The sequence below is a fragment of the Pan troglodytes genome, chromosome 3 (genome assembly GCF_028858775.2).
Source record: "Pan troglodytes isolate AG18354 chromosome 3, NHGRI_mPanTro3-v2.0_pri, whole genome shotgun sequence".
Lineage (NCBI taxonomy): Eukaryota > Metazoa > Chordata > Mammalia > Primates > Hominidae > Pan > Pan troglodytes.
Genome location: NC_072401.2, coordinates 37741280 through 37760218, shown reverse-complemented (window position 1 = coordinate 37760218; position 18939 = coordinate 37741280). Strand labels below are relative to the sequence as shown.

General features: G+C 37.3%; 1 protein-coding gene across 3 annotated transcripts in view; it reads right to left on the bottom strand.

Moving 5' to 3' along the window:
* The window catches only part of NWD2 (NACHT and WD repeat domain containing 2), a 204289-nt gene that overhangs the window by 13508 nt on the left and 171842 nt on the right, over window positions 1-18939 (bottom strand). For all 3 annotated transcript variants that reach the window (XM_001137884.6, XM_009447496.5, XM_054683752.1), the window contains 2 exons: window positions 5176-5379; window positions 1933-2077 (listed from right to left, as the gene is read on the bottom strand). In XM_001137884.6, coding sequence (XP_001137884.1) covers window positions 1933-2077; window positions 5176-5379 — 349 coding nt within the window. The remainder of the gene's footprint in view (window positions 1-1932; window positions 2078-5175; window positions 5380-18939) is intronic.

Here is an 18939-nt window from a genome sequence, read left to right as displayed (position 1 = left end):
CAAGATTTCTAAAAATATAATATATACTATATCCGTTTGAAAGAGTTGGCACGTCAGCAATTTTGATTGTGCAGACATGATCTTAAAAGGAGTTTGAACGTAAAATAAGTAAAATTGTCATGAGCATGTATATCTTCAGGAGATATAACCCCAAGCAGAAAACACTCCACTTGTAGTGGCTCACATGAAATTTCTCATCTTCACATGGCTATCTATGTGGACACAGTTCTTCACTGTGTGGGGAAAGCTAGGACAAGTGTTTGCCAGTGAAATAACCAAACACTGGAGCTGTGCGATTGTAAATAAGAGGATGACTTCCCCAGACTGGTGTTTTTTACATAAATAATAGGAAAGCTTCACTCTAGGTACTTTTTTCTAAGACAGCTCTTGAAGGAACAGGGTTGTTCTGTCTTTGATAAAGGTGAAGAGCCTGAGCCTCAAAGGTGGATCTAAAGGTTCCAAAGGAACAAGGATATACCCTGATCTATATATTTAAATATAGTACTTATTCCTGACGATTGTGGTATTTTCAGGAAGACTTTAAATAAGACCTAATTTTTAAAAACAGCTTCCTTCTGGAATTTGTCAAAATGGTTTGTAACTTCTCTGAGCTTCACCCACATGGATCCAGTGAGAATGATTACCAAGTGCCTTTTAGGTTTTCACGAATGCTTTGCCGCACCATTTCAAAACCAATCTGAAAACGCAGCTATTATAGTTTTTCCCTTTATAAATTTTTACTATCAACTTTCAAAATAAATGCTACACATCTGACTACTTTTACTAGTTGTGTTTGTTCCCTGGAAACTATGACTGACATATTCCTTCAGTTCTGTAATTTCCTGAGCAACTTCTAATGATAAAGCTTCCTTTCCATGGCTGAGAAAGGCCAACAGGTGAGCCTCTGTACGCAGAATGCTTGGTATGGTATAGACTGAAGTATACCTGAATAACTGGGTGGGTTTTTATTTTAATGTTAAATTTGAGCCTACCAAATAGCTGGAGAGGTTTTTATTTTAATGCTAAATTAGATCCTACCAAATCCCTTGTGCCACACCCTCTGATGGCTTCCCATCTCGCCCAGAATAAAACACAAGGTTCCTATTATGGCCTGTGCCCAACTTCTGTCCTCATCTCTCCCTCTCTGTAAAAGTTAAAAAAAAAAAGAAAAAAAAAAGTAAAGCTATCTTTTATTTTTCCTGCTCCTGGAATTAGCTAAGCACGTTCCTGTCTCAGAGATCTTAAATCTGTTTCTCCCTCGGCTGGGAATTCTCTACCTTAGATGCATATGGCACTGTCAGTTCTGATTTTCTTCCGTAATTCAGGTCCAAAGTCATCTCCTTTTTGCCCACCTCATCTAAATCTGGATCCCCACATCCTTTATCAGTCACTATTATCCTATGACTGTGCTTTATTTTACTCCTAATACTTACCAATCACTTTTGATACGATCTTGTTCATTTATTTGATTACTTGGCTATCATTTATGAATATATATTTTATGAATATTTTTCCTCCCTCTAAAAAAATAAGTTGCAGGAGGCCTGAGACCTTGTGTTTTTACTCAGTGTTGTCTCCCCAGTGCTTGGCACGTAGGAACTCAATAGATCCATTAATATTTGCTGGATAAGCAGGTGAGTGATGAATGAACAGCTCAACTGAGAAATCATGGCAGAATATGGTCAATTATATCCGGGGCCACCTCTGGCTTCTTTTAAAATCACATTTTCTAGAGAAGCCTTAGAGTTAAGGGAAGGCTTTTCTATAATTAAAACAAAAGAACATTTGCTTCTCCAGAACATGGGAACATTTAGAAAAATTAAATTTCACCAGGCAGTAAATGAGATTAAATTTGCAGGGCATTAAAGGGAAGCAGTAGATGTACCTATTAATGATACATTTCTTATTTTACTGAAGGTATGGGAAAATTACCTGAGAACAGGTACCTCTTAGCCTGGCTGTGTTTCATTTTACCCTTTTCGTGTAACAGCTTTACAGCAGCCTTAAATATCTTCTTGATCTCATCTGATATCTCTTGCCATGTCTTCTCGTTTTCAGCATTGGTAGAAGGCTGCATCTATAGAAATGTAAAAGGGAGAAATTAGTCTTATAATCATCAAAGAAAAATAATATTTAAGAACAAGAAAATTTCTATTATTTGAAGGCCTACTATGTGCCAATACTATGATAGGTGCTTTACAGACAGTGTCTAATTTAATCTCAATAACCCTGAAAGTTAGAAATTATTTCTGTGTTGCATGTGAACTTGACCAAGTTACACAAGGGTGTGATCCAAATACAATGTGTTTGTCGGACTTTCTTATATACCATGCTTTTCCCTTTTGAGTTTTGATACAAATGCCATAAGAAAATAATCTCTGGTGTCCTCCAAAGGGGAGAGAAAGTTAAAGGGGAGGTGCTCTTATGTTATATCTAATTGTCTTTATTTGTTTTAACTTCATTTGTTTTGATGGTCCACTGGGAGATAAAATGGGAGGACTGCCTACCAATAAAGTAACATTTATATAGTCTTGATAATCTTATTCACACATTCATTTATTCAGTAATAATTTATGCAGAAATATCATGTGGGGTTTTAGGAATAATCTCAATTTCCCTAGTGGATCATAAAGATAAATGAAGAAACAATTAAAGCAAATTAAATAGTAACATATGAGAAAATCCCCCAGATCATGGTAGAAACTGGTTTCTTGGGGTATCAGGTTCTTTGCTATCTATATTTACTCCTGGCATCTTTAACTGGGAAATGGTTTGGGTTTACCCCAATATTCTCACCCAGAGAAGCAATATTGTTACAGATAATTACTTTGAATAATATATGTGAGGGAGAAGAAGAAAAATCAAGGATTCTGATATGATTTCCCATTGCACAGAGAAAATGTGTTATGTTGGATACCAGAATGACAAATACACAGATCCAGAAGTGGAGAACTGCGGATAACCCACAGCTGTCCTCTTGGAACTGCCTGGGTGCTGACTGAATCAAGGACATTCTCTTTGGCAGAGGGTTGGATATCCATGCCTTCTTTGCAATCTCCCTAAATATTCTACTCAATGAACAGGTCCACCTTTCCCCTCTTCCTTTTTCATTTGCTTTTAAAGGACCTATCATAAACTTGGGAGCCAAGTTGGAAAGTAGATAATAACGTTTCCATCATGCTCAAGCATGAATCAGTCTCATTCCATCACTCTCTATAAGATGCGTGAATATAAAATAACTGTTTAAGATGTTAAAGAAAAAATATTAAGTTAAAATTTAAAAAGAGACTATAAATAATAGCTAGGTAGATTTTACAAAGGCCTTCCTCCCACAGAAAACAAATGCACACATGAACCTTTCACAAAATAAAAACTGTAACTGTCAAACTTGAAAACTCAATGTATAGACAGAGTGAACACAGCTGAAGAAAAAAATTGGTGAACTGGAAAAATAATCTGAAGCTATCTTCTGGAAAGCAGCACAGAGATAAGAGAATTGATCATGTGAAACTGATCATGATTATGATGATGATATGATTATGATCAGTTTCACGTGATCAATTTTCTTGATTTTTTTTTTTTCTTCTTCACCCTCACATGTATTATTCAAAGTAATTATCTGTATGAATATTGTTTCTCTGGGTGGGAATATTGGGGTAAACCTAACTGATCATGTGGAATGATCTATTTTCATTGATTATGTGAAAGAGAATTAGAAGCTGTAGAGGACAGATTGAGATGGCTGAAGGCAAATGTAATTAAGGAGCACAAGGAAAGAACAAAGGGAACAGAGGAGAGGCATTGTTTGATGAGATGATGACTGAGAATTTTCTAGAATTAAGAGACTATATGAATTCACAGATACAGTAAGCATGACATATACCAATCAGAACAAATAGACACAGTATAGAAAACTGGGCAAAACAATAATTTTTCAGAGAAGCAAACAAAGGGAGCTTCATTAATGGAACTTTAACCAATTAATATTAAGAATTAATAATAAATTATTTCATTAAATTATTGTTTAATAATACCAATATTAATAAGTAAAAATCAGTATCACTAGTAAACCTTCATTGATGGAACTTATAAAGGGTATACTTCAGGAGGAAGGAAAATTAGCCTAGAAGGAAAGTCAGAGATGCTAAATGGAAAGGTGAGTGACAATTTATAGTTTCTTAGCTTTGGATTTAGTTTTTTTCATTAAATTTTAAAGGTGCACAATGTGATGTTTTGATCTATGTATATACTGTGAAATGGTGACCACAATCAAGCTAACTAACAAATCCACTACCTCACATAATTTCCTTTGTTTTGGTGGGTGGTAAGAACACTGGAGATCTGCTCTCTCAGCCAATTTCAGGTTTATAATTAACTATAGACACCATGAAAGTTTGTGCCCTTTGACCAACATCTCTCTATTTCCTCTAAATCCCAGACCTTTGTAAATACACTTCTACTCTCTGTTACCATGAACTCAACGTTTTTAGATTCCACATGTAAGTGATATCATATGGTATTTGTCTTTCTGGGCCTGGCTTAATTCACTTAGCATAATGTCCTCCAGATTCATCCATGTTGCTGTAAATGGTAGGATTGCTTTCTTTTAAAAAGACTGAATAATATCACAGTATGTGTGTATATAAATGTTCCTTAATTTCCTTCTACATTTTCTTTATCTTTTCATTTGCTGACAGACACTTAGACTGTTTCCATATCTTGGCTATTGTGAACAATTCTGCAATGAACCTGGGAGTGTGGATATCTCTTCAAGACAGTGATTTTATTGCCTTTGGATATATACCCAGAAGTGGGTAGTTCTATTTTTAATTTTTTGAGGAACTGCTATACTGTTTCCCAGAGAGGCTGCCCGAATGTACAGTCCCACCAACAGTGTAACAGGGTTCCTTTTTCTTCGCATCCTCTCCAACTCCTATTATCTTTTGACTTTTTGATGGCCATCCTAACGGGTGTAAAGTGATATGGCATTGTGGTTTCATTTGTGTTTGCCTAAGGATCAGTGTGGATTTAGTTGTTAAAAGGAAAACCTGGGGCCTAGGGCAGAGTAACTTTCTGTCTACTCTGCCTTTTCTGTGCAGCACCACCCCGGATGACGTAAATGGTAACAAATGTAGTAATGGACAGATCCATAGGCTGGAGGGAAAGGCAGCTTACTGCATTTCTATTGCTTCTCAGCATTTCTGACTTGGGTCTGAGGTAATAGGCTGCTGGCACCGAGTTCTCATCTCGACAGTACCACTCCTCCAGCAACTTGGTCTCCAGCTTTGCCTCTATGGCGGCATCCAAAATCATTTCAAACTCTGAGGCTTCAACTTCTCCAGGGATTCGGATATTCCCATATTTTTCACCTAATAGTCCCTGTGTATCAACAAGAAAGTTCAATTTAGTGTATCACCAAGAAAGTTCATTTTAGTATTCACATCACATGGTCACTGAATAAATATTAATCAATAGATAACAAGATACATTGCTCCATCAGTTTTCTCTTTTGGTCACAGTGGATAGTTGATTTCCTAAGTAAAATTAGATCAACTATATTACAACAAATTATTTATAGGCTGAGAAATGAGACTGCATATCACATCAGATGAATTCAAAATAAAGAGTTTTTGCAGCCAATTTACTTTCTCAAAGTTTACATAATACAACAAAAGCTGATCTACTCTGAGATTTGTTTGTTCATATCAAAGAAAAACGATGTGCTAGACCTTAAAAATGTCAAACATGTAAAGCCTCAAACCAAAGAACTGCTCTGTCAAGAACTGATAGCATAATTCTAAGCTTCAGATTCACACTGCTACAATAAAAAGAAGTATGACATCACTGAATGTGATACTACTAGTAACCCCACTGGCAACTGAAAAAAAAATTCAAAATTAAACAAGAGAGCATTTTATCTCTATTAAATTGGCAAAAGAAACCTCTCACAGAAAAACAATGAACAAATATGTACTCAGCCTTATGTCAAGGTGTGAGAAAATAACCATAGAGTGCTGATGGGCGTGTAAAATGATCTAGCATTTGAAGCCTAATCAGGCAATATGTATTCAGAGCCCTAAAAATCTATATAACTTTTTACTTGGCATTTTTTTCTTCTGGGAATTTGTCTTTAGAAAATAATTAAGGATGCAAATCAGGACTTACAAGAATATTTATGCTGAATTAGTTTCTTTGAAAGAATTGTGTAATAACCTAAATGTTCATTCAAAGGATGTACTAAATTGTATCATACAACTATATTGACTTAGAAAGATGTATACAAGTATATGTTAAGTGAAAAGGGTAAGTTATAAAATGGTATACATAAGATGATTCCAGGCTGAGTGCGATGGCTCTTGCCTGTAATCCCAGCACTTTGGGAGGCTGAGGCGGGTGGATCACTTGAGGCCAGGAGCTCGAGACCAGCCTGTCCAACATGATGAAACCCCGTCTCTACCGAAAAGTATAAAAATTAGCCAGGCATGGTGGCATGTGACTGTAATCTCAGCTACTTGGGAGGCTGAGGGACAAGAATTGCTTGAACCCAGAAGAGGGAGGTTTCAGTGAGCCAAGATTGCGCCACTGCACTCCAGCCTGGTCAACAGAATGAGACTCTGTCTCAAAAAAATAAAAGATGATTCCAGTGATTTTGATATTTATATATAGAGAGAAGAGAGAGAATATTACGTACATATGTTAGAAAGAATATCATGCATATATGTATACACAAACATACATAAGAAACATTTTATAAAAATACAAAGCAAGGTTATTAAGGGCTATCTTTGGGTGGTTTTAAATTTACATAGGTCATTTAATAAGTTTATTATTTTTTATTAAAAACCTTTTTTTGGTATACATATGTATTATTTTGTAGTGAGAAAACCAGCAGGTATTTAAACATTTTAAATTTGGTGGTGTAGGCTGGGCCTGGTGGCTCACACTTGTGATCCCAGCACTTTGGGAGGCCAAGGTGGGCAGATCACCTCAGGTCAGGAGTTTGAGATCAGCCTGGCCAACATGGTTAAACCCCGTCTCTACTAAAAATACAAAAACTAGCCGGGCATGGTGGTGTGTGCCTGTAATCCCAGGTACTGGGGAGGCTGAGGCAGGAGAATCGCTTTAACCTGGAAGGCAGAAGTTGCAGTGAGCCAAGATCATGCCATTGCACTCCAGCCTGGGCAACATAGTGAGACTCCATCTTAAAAAAAATTAGTGGTACTGCCTATTTGCTTTGTGGAGCAACACTTTCAAGGTTGCTGAGAGTGTCTGCTTATGCCAGTGGTTCTCACAATGTGGACCTGGAACCAGCAGCATCTGCAACACCTGGGAACATGTAAATTCTCAAGCCTCATCCCAGAGCTACTAAAAAATAAACTCTGGTTACAGAGCTGAGCAATTTATGCTTTAGCAAGTCCTCCAGGTGGCTGAACTTCTGGTTTAAGCTAGTAAAACTATTAGCTTATATAGCACTTGGTATTTCAATTAATCTTCATCTTATCTAGCAGAAATAAGGAGGGAACACAAAGGACCTCTTACATAAGCCTACAGTAACCAAAGCAATTTGTCTGCTTTATTGTATCCATGAGACACTTTCTGTTCAATCTGGGGGCATTTTTCTTCTTTCCTCTTGTTGATTAGCATTTTAGCATAAACATCAAGCTGTGTTTATCCACTGGAAGGTGAATTTCAGGTTTGGTTTCCCTAGGGGGCATTTCTGACTACTTCTACTGCCTATCCAGTATTCACAGTATTCTTTTCATCTGATACAGGCAGCTGAAAGAGTAAGAGAAGTCCTTGGTAGATCTGTGTCCACGTAAATTCATGACCTAAATTCTACAACACAATGGTAAGCTCTCTGAGGGAGAGACCAGAGCTGTTTATTCCTAGCTCACAGAAATGATTAAAACACATGTTTGTTGACTAAATGAATGAACCAAGACAGAGAAAGAAATCATTAAAGTTTGTTCTGCTCTTCTCTGAAGCTTCTTTCTGTAGTCAAATAAAATAGTTCAGCTCTCAATAGGTAGAGTAACAATTTGGGAAGGTACCAGTTTTGTCAGCAATACTCATTTCAGCTGTATTCCTTAAGCAGGTACTGTATAAACATATCCCTGGTTGGACCATGTCCTCTCTCTCTCCTTAGCACATAAGCCATCTCATATAACTGGTTTACTGAAGGTGACTGTGGGTAACTGAATTCACTTCCTCAAAGCTCAAGCCTCCTCAGTACTGGCCTCAATGACCAGAAAGGAAGTAGATCTAACCTAGCTGTTCTTTTTGGCTGCAAAAGTCCCTTTGGAAGGGGCTAGAATGGAGGGATGCCACATTATTGGTATCTATTATTTCAGCGTGGTATATGAGGGTTCTACAGAGGGTGTGCTAATCCCAACCCACTGTATTAGCCTGAAGGCCAATTAAGAGCACTTCTATTTTAATCTACATTGGGCCAATCTTGATAACAGGTTTATGTAACACAAATGATGTATCTCAAGTTGTTTCCCAACTTCTAATGGTTCCCTCTTCCAAAATCTCTTTTGCTAAACAAATAGGCATAACCTTTTATTTTATCACACACACAGAGGAACATTATCTCTTTTAGGGTAACCAACCTGGTGATTATCCCATTATCTTGCCTAATTCTGGACACTCAGCACTCTTAGTCAGGGTTGTGTGCCACTAAGAATGAGGTTTTAATGCTCGGATGTGCCATCGAACAGACCCACATGGGCAAAACAGGGAATAAGAGAATGTCTAAGCAGTAGGCATTGGTAGAATTCAAGAAAGTATACAGATGGAGTTTGGTCATTGGTGGAGGACCAGGTAGACAGGCAGCACATTAAATATGGGATTTAGTAATTGACAACACTCCATCTAGTAGCCAATTAGGTCTTGGAATATCATGGACTAGCTACTACAATCCAAGGCAAGACCAGCTGGGTTTTGGGCATGAAGCAGGGAAGAGGACAAAATAGAGAGAACAGAAACAAGATCTTGTCCCTGGACAGCACCATCATGATTGCACAGCAACGTACTGTTGGTTCTTCAACTTCTTTCTGCTCTAAACAAGGCTGGTCTTAGAGACTAGGATTCAGTCAAATCTATGGATTGGTTTCTAAAATATGCTCCACAGATCATCTACTGGATGATATGCTCCCTGGATCTCCCAGGGTACTTGCTAAAATGTAGGTTGCTAGGTCCATTCTCAGATGGAAAGAACATTGTGAGTGAAGATCCAAGGAAACTGCATTTTAAAATGAGGTTCCAAAGGAATTCAGAATTTGAGAGCCATTGCTATGGGCAGTGCATATGTGGTCTCATGAGGAATGGTTAGCAAGTACTGAAGGGGCAGAGCCTGGACCACAGAGGATCATTTCAAAAATCAAGAGCTATTTAAAAATAATAATTTCTTTCAGTTGAGCACCTGGCACCAAATACTGTAATTATTTAATCGATATAGTAAGGCAGAATGTTCCTTAAAGATTACTAAAGAAGAAAAAATATCCTCATCCCATTCAAATAACAAATACATATTGAGTGCCTACTATATATAAAGTGGTAATACAGAACTTCAGAAAAGTAATAATATGCTATAGGCTTAAAGTTACTTATTGGATTGTTCTCCCTTACTCTCTTCCTTCTCTCTATTGATTCTTCCTTTAGGTGGAATGCTCATAAATCATGAATCAGTTAATTTTTAGGAGTCTAAGACAGGATTCTACCTCAGTCTTATCTTGCTATTTGAGAAACAGCAAAAGTGAATTTTGCTTCCACATTTTTCAGTAAGATATTTTTGGTTTGTGTATGTGTGTGTAGTTACAGTTCTAAGATAACACACAAATATTTACAAATAAGGCAATGCACAAATATTTTACCAGGACCAGAGTCAATTTAGAGAAGGGGGCAGTCCAACTCAGTTGCAAAGTCCAGCTCATACGGTCAATGGACCAGAGCAGGGGTGGAGATGGAAGACCAAGTTCAAGAGGCTAGCAGCTAAACTCTAGGCAGCAAGATGGATTCCACTGTTTTGTTTCCTAATTAGACTATTCCTTAGCTCTGCAGCCATGGGGAGTATCCATGAATGACTTTAGGGCAGCCACAGCAGCTATGAGCAAGAAGGCATCCTTCGCTGTTCACTGGCAATAGAGTATTCATTCCAGCCACTGAAAGAGAAACAGATTTTCCACATCCTTCTGACCCCAATTCTCAAAGAGCTTGCTTTTTGCTTAGTTAAACCAACTTTGCCAGTTTGTAGGGAAACACTTGGTGCAGAGATGAGAGACTACATTGAATTTTGCATTGAAGTCCACTTTTATGAGTTACACTGTTGATCCATCTGCCTATGACCCTAGACAGAAGAAATTGCATATGACTGAAAGAATTTTCTTTTTATTGAATAGTTTAAACATTCTGTCAATACATAGGTGAAAATAAACACATGGGATTTTGCCTGTCTGTAGAAATCTATAGTCACCTCTCTCCCATCCACCTTACCAAATGTGGAAACACATTTAAATTGGCCTATTCTTAAACACTGAAGACACATAATATCAGCTAGGCAGAAAGCAACAATACAACACTCAAATATAATCTGGGGAGTTAAGTCCAAAAGGCTGAAAAATCTAAGAAAAATTTATCAGACTTTTATGTAGTTTCTGCATGTATAATTCTAGAATAACAAACACTTCCTGATGTTTTGGAATTGGATACAGGTGGTGTTTGTACAACACTGTAAATGTAGTAAATGTCACTGAATTGTTCACTTTAAAATGGTTAATTTTATGTTGTATGAACTTCACCACAATTAAAAAATACTTTCCAAACTATTGAGCTCTTTAGAACTAGGAATTTAAATGTAAAAAGACTCTCTACTTTTTAAAATCTCATTTTCCTTCTTTATATGCGGATATAGCAACATCTTTGAAAGCCACTGCTTTCAAAGGCTTAGAGATAACATTTTACCTCCTCTCAATTGATTTTTTTTCTTTTCCATTGGGCAAATATTGATTTCTCTCCACTCTGCTCTTCATGTGCAGTTAGCTCTGCTGCAACTGAGAATCTTTGGGGTCTGAGTCTATGGCATGCAGTTTGTATTGTACCAAATAGAACAGAGGAATAAGTATTCTTGAAGGTGTTGATGAGCTCAGTGTGTCTTTGACTTTACTCTGTGATGGGATGTCAGGAAAGACAGGTGAGGATAGAGTATTTGGGGTTATGGATGCCATGCTTTGCTGGGCGTGAGGCAGCTGCTCCCTGGACTGCTGTTTATGAGCCATTGCTCATGGGAGAGCTGTAAAGGAAAAGAGATCTCCACTCATCCTCCTCCACAAACTGGTGCTGGAACAAGCTGAAGCACATACTCTTTAAATGCCCTATTCTCCCAACCTAATCACTGGAGCAAGGCAGGTGGGTCTGTTTTTCTCTTTCTATAAGCTTCTATTTATTAAAATAAAATTTTATGATTTTATGCATAATTTTCCTTCATATATGATTCATTTGACATTCAAGAATCTGTGAAGTAGGGAGAGACACTAAGGCTCCCAGACCTCAGCAGGCTTGCCCAAGGCCATGTTTCCCAGAAGACATGGTAGTACCAGCAACTGAATATGGGGCTTTAAATTCAATAACCCCATTCTTTCTACTTCATCAAGTTATTGTGCTACTTCCTCTTCTGAGAGTATCTTAGAGTAGCTCATTTGATTGTGATAGCTCTTGTAGGCAGTACCCTTGGCAGGGCTACCATGTATGAATGTGCACGCTGTGTACTGCACAACTCCATGGGGCACTGTTCACAAGGACTATGGCATGTTCAATGTTATAGCCTTGGGTATTGGTATTCTTTCTACCTGATTTATTCTTTTGGGTGGGAGGACAATGGTGGTTGTGATGTATTCCCTGGAGCTCATGGCCAATGTTAAGAACTCTACTGTGGAGTGAGACCACCCGAACCCCGCCAAAGAGCCAGCAACACCTTATTCACAACTTAACATTATTTTCTCAATGATTTGGAAGTCAAGAAGCACCTATACATCTATTTGAATTTGTAATACAAACATAAGATACTTTATTTAGAAGTAAATTACAACTCAATTACTCAAACTTTAAGTTTCTTGTGTCACAAGTAGAAATGGGAAATGGAGAAATGGGGATGTGATGGTTAATTCTATGTGTCAACATGACTGGACCACAGGATGCCCAGATATTTGACTTAACATTATTTCTGGTTAGGTATGCGATGTTGTTTCTGGATGATATTAGCACTTGAATTGGTAGACTGAGTAAAGCAGATGGCCCTTCCCAACTGGGTGTGCACCATGCAATCCATTGAGGGCCTGAATAGAACAAAAAGACAGAGTAAAGGAGAATTTGTTCTCTCTGCCTGACTGTTGAGCTGAGATATTGATCTTCTGCTCTTGGACCGGGACTTATTCCATTGGCACTCCTGTTTCTTTGGCCTTTGCACTTGGACTGGAATTTATACCACCAGCTTCCCTAGGCCTCCAGCCTGCAGATGGCAGATCATGGGGCTTGTCAGACTCCATAGTTGCACGAGCCAATGCCTTATAATAAGTCATCTATATATATTTGATTGATTTTGTTTCTCTGGAGAACTCTAATACAGGGGGAGATGGGAAAATGATAATAAATTGCAAAATAATAATGACAAGGGACTAAAACATTCCCTGTTAAAATAATGTCCACATTAAAGATAATCTAGATAAGGTCTTTAAGAAAGGTCATATTTTTGGCACCAACAGACATGAAGGTAATATTTTTGGAAAACTGTTAATTTCTTAGTTATTACAGATACACGCTTGTATGCAGGGTTGCCAAGAAGGAATGTTAGCAGATATATCTAGCACATTAAGTATTTTCATTCCAAAACATTCAATTATCCAGATATCCATGATGGTTCTGATGGTTGATAATAATTTGATATTTACTGGCATCTCTCTATGGGCAAAAAAAAAAATCAATTTCCTACAATGTGTACACAGTGAGCCTGTGTTTCACATATTATGAATATGAGTATCTGAAATAGGATATATTGACAAAGGGATACATTCATGGGTACAAATACTTAATCTAATCTGCAGATAAAGAAAGAATATTTCGAGGTTAGTAGAAGGCAAGGCATTAGGAGTGACGTAAGCAGATTGTTTTGTCTCTCTGAGTTTCAGCTTTCATATTTGTTAACAGAGATAAAACTGTTCCCTTGTATATTTATCTGGCCACATATCTCCTCTGGTGCATCATGAGAATCAAACAGGTGAGAGTGAAAGCACTCTGAAATGTAAAGCACTTGGCAATACATAAAGTATCACTATATAAACATAGTTTATAGAGAAACACATATATATGGCATTCTAATACATATATACACAGAATAGAAACAAATGCTGAGAGGCACAGCTGGACAGATAGAATAATGAAGTATTTCTGATTGGAAAGACAAATAGAGGCTAGAAGGGAGGAAAAAATGCAGAAGTAGTTGTTTACAGGTGGTGTGAAGGTAAAAAAATGTGTGGTCAGATAAGTACAAACTTATCAATGTTCCAGGGGTGGAGAAAAAGAGCTTTAAAATGATTATGCTGGGTTAACTGCACTAGCTAGCTGGAACCACGGCAACAGATGTACAGAGTCACCTTTATAGAGAACAGGCAGTACTTTAAGGGCAGGCGGCAACCCACATGTAAAACAGAAGTTTCAGAAATGAAGCTGTTTGTATTATAATCAGTGTGTTCATAGCTATGTTTGCAGGAATTGAGTTACTTAAATTCAGTTTCTCTATAAAGAAAGGCCAGTATTGCTATGGACTAACTTGTGTCTCCTCAAAATTCGTATGTTGAAGCCCTAACTACCCATGTGACTGCATTGAAAATGGGGCTTTCAAGGAGATGATTAAGGTTAAATAAAGTCATAAGAATGGAGCCCTGAACTAATAGAACTGGTGCCCTTATTGGAAGAGAGACACCAGAGCTCTCTCTGTCTAGTAAGGACACAGTGAGAAGATGGCCCTTATTCTAGTCTGAAAGACAGCTCTCACTGGAACCTGACCATGCTGGCACCCTAATCTTAAACTTCCAGTTCCCAGACTGTGAAAAAAAAAATTCTGTTGTTTAATCTACACGTCTACAGTATTTGTCCTTGTGGCCTGAACTGATTAATACAAGCATACAGATGAACAAAATGAATGTGATTTTGTCAACATAAGGTCTGCTGTGTTTGGCAGTGATCGTAAAATGAGGCGGTCAAGTCATAGATTAGATAATTTACCAATTTCATCTAACATATAGCAGAATAACTAAACTGATGCTTCAATCACATTTCTTTGAGAGCTAACAATTCTCAGCTTTCTCAAAATCACATTATAGTTTTACCTTTCTTGAAACCGACATTTGTGGTTTAATTATAGTTATTAAATTTACACACATAAACTCACTGCTGAACTCCTTATATTAATAATAATTCTGCTTTTTACTTATTGCAAGATGCTTTTGCCTGTAAGGAAGTTTCATTACTTGGAAAACACTGAACACAACCACTATTCTTTAGAAATATCAGAACAAAGGGAACAGCCATAAGGGTGAAAGAGCTGCATAACAGAGTCACATGGAATGGAGCCATTCTGGAGTTTGCTGTTAACTTACATTACTTCCAAAGTATAGATTACAACCCTAATCCTGGCAGTTGCCTTACAAAATTGAGAACTGTGAAATGTGTAAGGATTACTGGAATTCTAAAATGCTAGAGAAAGAATTCATTGGGAAAACGAATACAAAAGGAGCCGAGTTTTCAGAGGGGTAGTGGAGACACAGTTTTGGACATATTAAAAGTGAGATGTCAAATTAGCCGGGCGTGGTGGTGGGCACCTGTAATTCCAGCTACTCCAGAGGCTGAGGCAGGAGAATGGCGTGAACTCGGGAGGCAGAACTTGCAGTGAGCCGAAAAAAAGTGAGATGTCTGTGTTATTCAAGTGGTGCTGTCCATGAAGAATTAGATATGTGGATCTGTGGGCCGAAAGATTAAGCTGGCTGGAATAGTAGTCCTGGCAGTTATCAAGGATTCATTCAATAAATTCTTATTGAGTACTTAACCTTTTAGGGTGATCAACTCTTTCTGTGTGCTCAGGACTGTCCTAGTTTGAACACTCAAACCGCCCAGGAACCGCCCCTGCCCCAGTCCCAAATAAGCCAGGACAGTTGGTCATGCTAAGACAGTCATGCTCCCTGCTCCTTTTGTGCCTTTTTTCTTCCTTTTTATTTTTTTGTTTTTGAGACAGAGTCTAATTCTATCGCCAGGCTGGACTGGCAGTGGTGCGATCTCAGCTCACTGCAACCTCCACCTTCTGGGTTCAAGCGATTCTCCTGTCTCAGCCTCCTGAGTAGCTGGGACTACAGGTGCACACCACCACACCAGCTAATATCTGACTGCTAGGAGAGCAGTCAGATACCTGTATGGATTAGATAGTTTGAGGGGCAATTACAGAGTGGAAAGAGGGTGGAGTTGAGGATCACCAACCTTTAGCTAGGCTACAGAAGCAGAGGGAGGAAGAATGGAAAAGTGTCACTGAAGTCAACAGAGAAGAGAATAATACTCAAGACATTTATACAGAGCTGTTATAGAGCAATAGAACAATGGACAAAGGACATGAACAGGTAATTCATATATGCAAAAAGATAAATGTAAGTATGAAAAATAATAACGCTCACCCTATTAACAATCATAGAACTGCAAATGAAAGCACAAATGTGATAAGATCTTTTTGCTTATCAAACTGATAGAGGAAAATAATGAGCATACCCATGGTTTCTAGGCAACTAGGAAACAGGCACTCTCAGACAGAGTGCCAATAAAAATGAGTATAACATTTTGAAGATGTAGTTTGGCAGTAGATATAAAATTTCGCTTTTAGAAATTCATCCTATTTGCAGAAAGATTTGTGTGCAAAGGAGTTCAACAATTTTTAGCTTATATCTTGGCCTTATTCTATAAGAGATGTTTGATTTACCAGTGTTAATATAAACAAGAAAACTGAGAGTAAAATTTCCCAAGATGATGAATTCCCATAATGTGTGGTACATAAGTCTGCTCTAAGTTTTCATTTTTCTAATTCTGAGAAACTAAAAAACAGAGAAATAAAGAATAAACAACCCAGTTTGACAGCTCAACATTTTGTCATATTTTCAAGTGGTTTTTAAAAAATTAGTAGACTATTGAGAAGTGTCTGTTTATATCCTTTGCCCACTTTTTCATGGGGTTGTTTATTTCTTGTACATTTGTTTAAGTTCCTTGTAGATTCTGGATATTAGCCCTTTGTCAGACGGATAGATTGCAAAAATTTTCTCCCATCCTGTAGGTTGTCTGTTTACTTTGATGATAGTTTCTTTTGCTGTGCAGAAGCTCTTTAGTTTAATTAGATTCCATTTGTCAATTTTGGCTTTTGTTGCCATTGCTCTTGGTTCTTTAGACATGAGGTCTTTGCCCATGCCTATGTCCTGAATGGTATTGCCCAGGTTTTATTCCAGGACTTTTATGGTCCTAGGTCTTATGTTTAAGTCTTTAATCCATCTTGAGTTAAATTTTGTATAAGGTGTAAGGAAGGGGTCCAGTTTCAGTTTTCTGCATATGGCTAGCCAGTTTTCCCAACACCATTTATTAAATAGGGAATATTTTATCCACTGCTTGTTTTTATCAGATTTGTCACAGATCAGATGGTTGTAGATGTGTGATGTTATTTCTGAGGCCTCTGTTCTGTTCTATTGGTCTATATATCTGTTTTGGTACAAGTACCATGCTGTTTTGATTACTGTAGCCTTGTAGTACAGTTTGAAGTCAGGTAGCATGATGCCTCCAGCTTTGTTCTTATGCAGCCAATGAAAAAAAAAGCTCATCATCACTGGCCATTAGAGAAATGCAAATCAAAACGACAATGAGATACCATCTTACACCAGTTAGAATAGTGATCATGGTGATCATTAAAAAGTCAGAAAACAACAGATGCTGGAGAGGATGTGGAGAAATAGGAACGCTTTTACACTGTTGGTGAGAATGTAAATTAATTCAACCGTTATGGAAGACAGTGTGGCAATTCCTCAAGGATCTAGAACCAGAAATACCATTTGACCCAGCAATCCCATTATGGGATTTATAACCCAAAGGGTTATAAATATATATATATATTTTTTTTTGGGAGAAAGATCACAGAATTTAAGTGCCATTTTCATGATATCAAGGATATTTACCATCAACATAGTTTATGAGTGTTGACACTGACCTTGAGCACCTGGCTAACACAGTGTTGGCTTTCTCCACTTTCAAGTTATTCCTCTCCCCTCATTTTCATACTGTACTCGTTAGAAGGAAATCATTATGTGTAGCCCACATTTAAAGGGTGAGAGTTATGCCCCCCTCTTTTAGAGGAGAGTAACTACATCATTACATAATCTATATAATTTGAAATTATTCTGCATAGAAGACTTGTCTCTTCTTCCCTATTTATTAATTTATTAAACAGTTTATTTATATTAGTATGGACTCATTGATATATATTCAGATTTTGGGTTATAATCCAATACTACTTTATTTTGTTGCTCAAGTTTTTCCAGCTTTGGCCATTGGGAGCTCTTTCGTTGGCTTCCTGGGCCCTTTGACTTACCACCCTTCCATCCTTTTTTTAAAGAACTCCTTACTTCCTGGTACTACAAGATACTCCAGTCCCAGAATAATCCATTTCTCTAAGGAGCCCTTATTCCTTTTATTAGAGAATATTATTAGAAATCAAGATCTGGGTGCTAGATGTTGTTGTTGCTACTTTGCTGTCATTTCTTTTAGGTCCCCTCTATTGACGGAGCAAATAATTATATGTGCATATACTAACCTCTGTATATACATATATCCATAAATATTTCTATCTCTGCTGTATATTAAATTATTAATCTTAATCTATATTAAGTTAAGCATGAGTTCTCCATAAGCAAATATCTCCAACTTTGACTCATTACCATGGATCATTCTAGCCTCCTCCTGTTGCTGATCTGTACATTCAACCCCAGTTGTGAGAAACCTGAATCCTGCCCTCTGCCAATTACTTAATTGTTCAATTCCAGGATACATGTATAGCTGTATGAGAATTGTTAGTCTCCTCCTTGTGGGAAATGATTTAATCAACAAAAGCACTGTATTTATTTACAGTTCCTTTTGGCTTCAGGCCTCCAGGCTCCCTTATTTCCAATAGATCTTTTTAAAGTAAAGGAAATATAACATAACATAAAGTTGAATTCCCTTTTGAACTGCAAATCCAGGCTGATTCCCCTCCTCCTTCCCAAGGTGCAACTATTTTTATACATTTGTTATATACCCCATTAGTCTATTAGCAAATTCCATATATATAAATATACCTCTATATGTTTTTTATTTTAAAATTTACATACATTATATGAGATATATTTTGTACTTTTAAAATTCATTTTTTTTTGCAATGGCTCTATGTCAGTAAGTTTAAATCGAATCTATTCTTTTGTATAACTGTGATATTCCATCCCAAGAATGTGCCACATTTTCACCATCAATTTCTTTCCTGATGAATATTTAGATTCTCCCAATGTCTTTTTTGCTTTTATAAATATTACCATACTAATGATCCCATCATTAAGCCAGCAATTTTCTTTTTTAAAAAAATTTTAAGAGAAATATATTCTAAATTTTATTTATTTTTTAATTCGATAGGTTTTTGGGGAACAGGTGGTATTGGTTAAGTTCTGGTATTGGCATTGAATAAGTTCTTCAGTGGTGATTTCTGAGATTCCTGAACTCATCACCTGAGCAGTATACACTGTACCCAACATGTGGACTTTTATCCTTCATCCCCCTCCCACCCTTTCCCCCCAGTTCCCAAAGTCCATTGTATCATTCTTATGCCTTTGCAACCTCATAACT